Source organism: Dromiciops gliroides, chromosome 2, assembly GCF_019393635.1.
Source record: "Dromiciops gliroides isolate mDroGli1 chromosome 2, mDroGli1.pri, whole genome shotgun sequence".
Lineage (NCBI taxonomy): Eukaryota > Metazoa > Chordata > Mammalia > Microbiotheria > Microbiotheriidae > Dromiciops > Dromiciops gliroides.
This window is the reverse complement of record NC_057862.1, coordinates 73,113,017-73,120,998: the sequence shown is the minus strand read 5'-3', so window position 1 is coordinate 73,120,998 and position 7,982 is coordinate 73,113,017. Positions and strand designations below refer to the sequence as shown.

The 7,982-nt window shown below is 41.8% G+C and overlaps 1 protein-coding gene across 1 annotated transcript in view; it reads left to right on the top strand.

The window, feature by feature from the left end:
• The first annotated feature begins 42 nt into the window (after window positions 1-42).
• The window catches only part of PARG (poly(ADP-ribose) glycohydrolase), a 121,792-nt gene continuing 113,852 nt past the window's right edge, over window positions 43-7,982 (top strand). The window contains 2 exon segments of the mRNA XM_043981787.1: window positions 43-605; window positions 5,021-5,084. Of these exon segments, the coding sequence (XP_043837722.1) occupies window positions 347-605; window positions 5,021-5,084 (323 nt within the window). The 5' untranslated portion in view covers window positions 43-346.

Sequence of the window (7,982 nt, the reverse complement as noted above, 5' to 3'; positions counted from 1 at the left end):
TTGCGACAGCACGCGGCGCGAAATCCGGAAGCACTTGACGGCAGCAGTTCCGGAGGCGCAAAAGTGAAGGCATCCGAAGCGGCCCCAGCTGCTTGTGCCGAGTGGACGGGCACGTACCCCAGGAAGAAGAGAGAAGGAGGAGCGCAGAACCCTCGGTTGCCGTGGGCAGGCCGAGAGGGTCCCTTCGGAGAGGAGAAGAGGGTGCAGGGGCACAGGCGCAGAGAGGGCATGGTGTGGTGTGGGACAGCCGGACGCCCGCCCCCACCCGCCGTTGCCCCTCTCTGGGCCGGTGAATGAGGCTCTCCGCCCGGGCTGGCCCGGGGGCTGCGCGCCGTGGGACCCCAGCATGAGTGCGGGGCCTGGCTGTAAGCCCTGCAGGAAGCGACCCCGCTGCGGCGCCCCGAAATCGCCGCCGCCCGAAGCCTCGGATCCCCTGAGCCAGCCCGGAGGAAAGAGGCCAGTCTCGGCCCCTCAGGACGGCCCGGGGCAGCCCATCCTGCGTCCTGCCTGGCAAAGGACACCGCCATCCCCATCCGCCGGCTCCCCGGGACCAGAAGGGTCCCGGCCACGCGGTGTTGGCTCGGGAGGCGGGTTGAGGAACAAAGGTGGGTGCCCTGCGCTCCGGGACCTTTTCCTCTCCTTGCCCCCCTCCCCCCCCCCCCTTAACCCCGGCTGGTTCTCTCTCACCTAACCCTGCCACTGTTGGAGGATCCGGCCGAGGATGTGGCGGCTTCCCCTGCCTCGAGCACCGGGTGCTTGTGGCATTTCCCGGGGCGGGCTGTCCTCCTGACCCGTCCTCAGCCGCCCCCTTGTCTTTACGGTGGATGTCATGTCTTCCCGAGGAAAAGGGTGACGTTTCTGTGATTGTTGCTAGACCGCTTAGGAGGCAAAGACCCTTTTTGTTCTCTTATTTGGGAGGGGAGGGATATGAGACCGTGCTCTTAGTTGGTCAGCCCTCCGGGCTGGGGGAAAACGTCCAGCTGATGGTTTGCTTTGACATCCAGCTCGGGGAAGGCCCGGGCAACTTCTGTGTAGTTGCAATTTACGTTCTGTCTTGTAAAACTCCAAGAAAAGAATGACACTAAGATCGAGTTATTTTAATCTGGCTAATTCAAGCGCTTGGCCGTAATTCTTTAAAAATCGTTCAGCCTCTGAGAATTCCCTTGCTGTCGGGAAAACAAATTGAAACAATGACTGTTACCACAGGGCTGGGAACTTTTCATTGTAGTTGGAAATGAGAAACTAAAGAAACTGAGCAAACCTTTATATAAAAAAGAACATAAGATTCATCATGGCTTGAAATTACTTTTAGATACAGAGTGCTTAAAAAGTTATTCGGTATATGAAGATGAGGTACGGGAAAGCAGCTATTTCTTTTTACTTAATAGTATTTTATTTTTCCCCAATTACTGGCAGAGATAGTTTTCAACATTCATTTTTGTAAGATTTTGAATTCCAGGTTTTTCTCTCTCCCTCCTTTCCTTCCCCCATCCCCAAGACAGCAAGCAATCTGATATAGGTTATACAGTACAATTATGTTAAACGTATTTGCACATTAATCATGCTGCAAAAGAAAAATCAGAACAAAAGGGAAAAACCACTAGAAAAAATAAAAAACACAACAAAAGAAGTGAAAATAGTATGCTTTTGTTTGCATTCACACTCCATAGTTCTCTGGATGTGGTTAGCATGTTCTTTCATAAGTCTTTTGGAATTGTCTTGGATCATTGTGTTGCTGAGAAGAGCTAAGTCTGTCGTAGTTGATCATTTTACAATGTTGCTGTTACTGTGTACAGTGTTAATGGTTCTGCTCATTTCACTCAGCATCAGTTCTTGTAAGTCTTTCCAGGTTTTTCTGAGGTCCACCTGCTCATTTCTTATAGCACAATAGTATTCCATTACATTCATATACCACAACTTGTTCAGCCTTTCCCCAATTGATGGGCATCCCCTCAATTTCCAATTCTTTGCCACCACAGCTATTTTTAAATGTTGCATTATTTATGATGTCAGTCTCCCAGAGTGTGATTGTTATTGAATGGATAGAAATTTGGCAACTGAATTTGCTATTTTTGGTATAGTAACACAGTGGACACCCCTTAGTGAAAGCCATAAAATTCAGACTATCTTCCTCCACTATGTAGAATTTAAACTCTGAGTTCAACTGTTTTTCACTTTTGTCTTTATATCCCCAGAGACTACAAGAATAGTTAATATAATGGATAAGAAGGCTGTTCATTTACTCAGGAAGACCTGGGTTCAAGTTCTGTCTCCATCTCATATTAGCTCTGTGACTTTGGGCAAGTCACTTAATCTTTCAGTGTCCCAGGCAACTCTTTCTCTACAAATATTTATTTTATTTTTTTCCAGTTACATGTAAGGGTAGTTTTCAACGTTCATTTTCATAAGATTTAGAGTTCCAAATTTTTCTCCCTCCCTCCCTTTTCTCCCCCCTCCACAAGATAGCAACTAGGTTATATATGTACAATCCACAAGTGCTCTTTTTCTCAGTTCTTTCTATGGGGGTGGATAGTAAGCTTTGTCATTAAGTGCCTTGGGATTGTCTTGGATCATTGTATTGCTGAGAGTAGTCAAGTAATTCATAATTGCTCACTGATCAATGCACAATGTCCTCCCAGTTCTGCTCACTTCACTATACATCAGTTCATGAGTCTTTCCAAGTTTTTCTGGGATCATCCTGTTTGTCATTTCCTATAGCACAATACTATTCCACCACAGCTTCTTCAGTCATTCCTCTATTGATGGACATTCCCTTGATTCTCAATTCTTAGCCACCACAGAGAATTGCTATAAATATTTTTTGTACAATTTTTCCCCCTTTTCTCTTTTTTATGATTACTATTGTTAACTGTTTTCCTTCCATCCTATAGGCAATTATATTACTGTTTTCCTTCCATCCTATTCCCTTCCCCATAATATTCTATTATCCATCTTTCATTCTATCCCTCTTCAAAAGGGATTTGCTTCTGTCTGTCCCCTCCCCCAATCTGCCTTCCCTTCTTTTTTGCCCCTCTCTCTTTATCCCCTTCCCTTCCTATTTTCCTGAAGGGTTAGAGAGATTACTCCACCTAATTGTGTGTGTTTGTTATTCCCTCCTTGAGCCAATTCTGATGAGGGTTAGACTCATTTACTGCCCAGATTAAATAGATTACTCCACCCAGGTGTGTGTGTGTGTGTGTGAATATGTGTGTGTGTGTGAATATGTGTGAATGTGTGAATCCTTCCTTGAGGCAACTCTGATGAGTTTAAGGTCTTTGAGCCTTTTCTGATGAGTGTAAAATTCATTTACTGCCCTGCTCCTCTCCCATCTCTTCCCCCACTCCATAAGCCCTTTCCTGTTTCTTTCATGTAGGATTTCACCTCTGCTGCCCTTCCTCTTCCCCCAGTGCATTCCTCATATTCCTCAATTTAACTCTAAAGATTCTAGGTGACATAGTGAACAAAGCATCCACCCTGGACCCAGGGGGATCCCAGCCAAAACCTGGCCTCAGACACAAAACAGTCACCCACTGCACGACCCCAGGTATGTCCCCCAACTCCAATTTTTTATGGTTCTCTAGGGTCTTGTATTTGAAAGTCAAATTTTCCATTCAGTTCAGGGCTTTTCATCATGAATACCTGAAAGTCCTCTTTTTCATTAAAGTCCCATTTTTTCCTCTGAAAGATTATGATTAGTTTTGCTGGGTAGGTGATTCTTGGTTGTAATCCCCATTCCTTTGCCTTCTGGAATATCATATTCCATGCCCTCTGGTCCTTTAATGTAGAAATTGCTAGATCTTGTCCTATCCTGACTGGGGCTTCACAGTACTTTAATTCTTTATTTTTGGCAGCTTGCAGTATTTTCTCCTTGACCTGAGAGGTCTGAAATTTGGCTATAATATTCCTAGGAGTTTTCCTTTTGGGATCTCTTTCTGAAGATGATTAGTGGACTCTTTCAATTTCTATTTTAGCTTCTTCTAGAATTTAAGGGCAATTTTCCCTAACAGTTTCTTGGAAGATGATTTCTAAGCTCTTTATCATGGTTTTCAGGTAGACCCATAATTTTCAAATGATCTTTCCTGGACCTATTTTCCAGGTCAGCAGTTTTTCCCAGAAGATATTTCACATTGCCCTCTATTTTTTTATTCATTTGGATTTGCTTTATTGTGTCTTGGTTTCTCAAAAAGTCACTGGCTTCCATTTGTTCAATCCTAATTCTTTGGCAATTATTTTCATCAGAGAGCTTTTGTGTACCTCCTTTTCCATTTGGCCAATTTGACTTTTCAAGCTGTTGACTTTTTTCTCATGTCTTTCCTGCATTACCCTAATTTCTCTTTCCATTTTTTCCTCTGCCTCTCTAACTTTATCTTCAAAGTCTTTTTTTGAGTGCCTCTATGGGGTCCCAGGCAACTTTAAGACTTAAGTTACAGGGGAGGGGTAGAACTGTGACTGTGAAGAGAGTTTATACAGTGGGAGTTTCCTTATACCGATACAGTTATAGATCTAGACCAAGATTAATCTCCAGTACTTAGTGTAGCACCTTGCTCATAGTAGTTGATTTATAAACATTTGCTGGATTGAATTAAATCTTAAACTACCTTTTTTTTTTTTTTTTGGTAGCATGCCAAATGTCAGTATGCTTAATAGGCAATTATATTACTGGTCTGAAGATACTGAATATCTAATCAATATCCAGTATCAAATTTCTATGAATAGAACTTTTCCCCCCATGTTATCTCACTTGATCTCTACAGCAACTCTGTTAAGTTCTCAGGTATGACTATATCCATTTTACAGATGGCAAAACTGAGGTTCAGAAAGATTAAATGACTTAATTATGGTCAAACAGCTGTTGTCAGAGTCAGGATTTGAACTGTGAAGTCTCTCCTGATTTCAGGTTCAGCTCACTTGATACTATATCATGATCTTGGAAGCACATTTCTGTCCACTACTAATTTGAACCATGACTTACATCAAATTATGAGGTATATAAATTAATGTCTAACTTTTCCCCCCCTAGTTTTCAAGCAAAAGACAATTACCAATTGGGTGGACACTAAAGGATTCAAGACAGGGTCAAAAAGGTATGAATTGTAATGTGCTTCTTATTGTAAACTATAGATTAAAAGCGTAGAGCTTTACTAATGTGGTGTATGAAAATTTCAAGAGACATAGTTTCTGGGTAATTAATAATTTTATTAATTATGGCTAGTGGATAATTGATAAAAATGGCCGATTATCTTTCTCTTGTCGACCAAAGACAATCATGGAAGCTGCTCAGGCTTATATACCTTTGGAAAAGTGGATGATCCTGATAGGTGGAAATTAACTCTAATTGGTTAACACTCAATGAGAGAATGAATATTATAATGAAAGGTGGACCTGTTTTAGTGAGGGGCTGGGGCACATGAGTTTGATTATATCAATCGTACTCTCTACCCAGACCATCCCCACCTTTGGTGAATCTAGACAAAGGGAAGACAAAAGGAAATCCCGCCCCCCCTTTTCTCTCCTTCCCCCCTAATATGAGTAGAATACAGTGGGACAGTTCACCTCAGATTCTCTTTGTGGGTTTTTTTTTTTGTTTTTTTTAGGGCAGTAAGGGTTAAGTGACTTGCCCAGGGTCACACAACTAGTAAATGTCAAGCGTCTGAGGCTGGATCTGAACTCAAGTCCTCCTGAATCCAGGGTCGGTACTTTATTCACTGAGCCACCTAGCTGTCCCCAGTTAGATTCTCTTTGTAAGGTTTTCTAGTTGGGTGGGGTAAGAATTAAATTTTGGGGCAAGGTCAGAAATCTCCTTAAGGGACTGGACTTTAAATGAGGAAATAGAAAGGGAAAAAACCTGGATTTCTCCCCCCCCCCCATATTAATTGGTTATTAATAAAAGAGAAATAATAATTTCACTAAAGAGGTAAAATAAATAAATTTTATAGAATTGAAAATGTATATACTGAATAAATACATACTGACCACATATATTATAAAACAAGGCCTCTTTGTCATTGTTCGTGCCATTGTTTCTTCCTGAAGTGCCCTTTCTTTTCTTTTCTAGCATCTAAATAATAATAGTTCCTCCTAGAAATCATACTAGTCCTAGTTCAAAGAATACCTTAAAACAAATTTGAATCTACTTTCTCCACAAACCCTGTTTTGACAGCTATATCCAACCTTGGTCTTTTATTTTCTTTGAGGCAGTTAGGTGGGCAGTTAATAGAACCCTAAGCCTGGAGTCTGGAAGATTTTAGTTCAAATCTGACCCCAGACACTAGCTGTGTGACTGGGCAAGTCACTTCACTTCTGCTTGCCTCGGTTTCCTCAACTGTAAAATTGGAATATTAATAGTAGTTACTCCCGAGGGTTGTTGTGAGGTTCAAATGAGATAATATTTGTAAAGCATTTAACACAGTACTTAGCACATAATAGGCAATTAATACATACTTATCTTTGTCCTTTCTTCCACCTGTCCTTCTTAGACAGGAGGTGCTTCAAAGTAATACTATCTGGGACAAGCTTAGTTTAGGGCCAGGTCTCAAAAGTGGTAGCTGCCTGTATCAATCAAATCAGCTTTAACTATGTAGGAGTCCTTGTTTCCCTGAGAATATGGAGGGAAGATTTTACTCTCCTTATCCCCCTCACCCCATTTTTAGTCTTTCAGATAGACTATGTAAGGACCTACAATTCTAGCTGTGATGTCTAAAATCTAATGAGTGGTTGCCTTAAATTAGAAAACATATAGCACCAATCTTTGGGCATTAAGTATTTATTAAAGTATATTAGGGGTTAGTAAAGAGAAACATGTGGATAAAGTATGAGATTTGCCTGCACTCCCTATCCTGCCTGTCTCTGCTGCCAAGCCCCTTTCCAGAAACAAAAAGACTTGCTCCCCTGCGGCTTTTCCCAGAAGCCTCCTGTGTAACTGGAAACAGGGCCGTCCACACACACACAGCTCCAAGTTAATTGGCTGGTAACACTGATTGACGGGACTCATGGGTAACAGACATCACTTCCTGATGTTGATCTGACCTTCAAAACCCCAGAAGGGTCACTTCCGGATGCCAAAGTCACATAGTTTCTTTTCAGGCCAGAGCACACAATGTCACTCCCAGCAGGGGTTGTCATTCCAATTCTCGAGACTAGTTCTAAGTAAGATGTTCCAGTTATAAAAACTAGGCAAAAGAGGGTGCAATTCTAGTATCTGTTCCTGGAATCACATAGTCTTACCTGTGTCCCAGATGCCAAAGCTGACAGCTTTTTGTGAAGTAATATCTGTTTGGGGTAGATGGCCAGAATCAGATTGCCAGTAGGAAGATTATCCATGCCATTCATTCTTATGGGCTAAAAGTAATTCCTAGAGGAGAGATGAAGTAGAATGGTGTGGATGGATAAACATGCTGGCTGACAAGAACCCAGCCCAGTTGTACAACTGTAGCTGCTTTCTTTTTATCCTATTGAGTTTGGCTTATTTCTCTGACATCTTTGTAGGTATATATGCTTATGTATATGGGTGTGTGTGTGTGTGTGTGTGTGTGTGTGGAGATGACTTTTTGAATGCACCTAGTTATTTTGACTAGTTTTTTTTTTTCTAATTAAAAAAAAAATTTTTAAGTGAGGCAATTTGGGTTAAGTGACTTGCCCAGGGTCACACAGCTACTAAGTGTTAAGTGTCTGAGGCCAGATTTGAACTCAGGTACTCCTGACTCCAGGGCCGGTGCTCTATCCACTGTGCCACCTAGCTGCCCCCTTGACTGGTTTGTAATAGCTAGGGAGCATGTTCTTCTTGTCAGCTCCCATCGCTAACACATTCATTCAAGAATATTAAGTAACTATAACATACAAAGGAGTATAATAGGCATTATGGAAGATAACATTGATTAGTAAAACATGTTCTCTACCTCAGGCAGCTTACAAGTCTATTTAATTGTACCAGGTAAATTAGCACTGAATTATAAATTTATTTACTAATTTTATTCAGGTTTTTC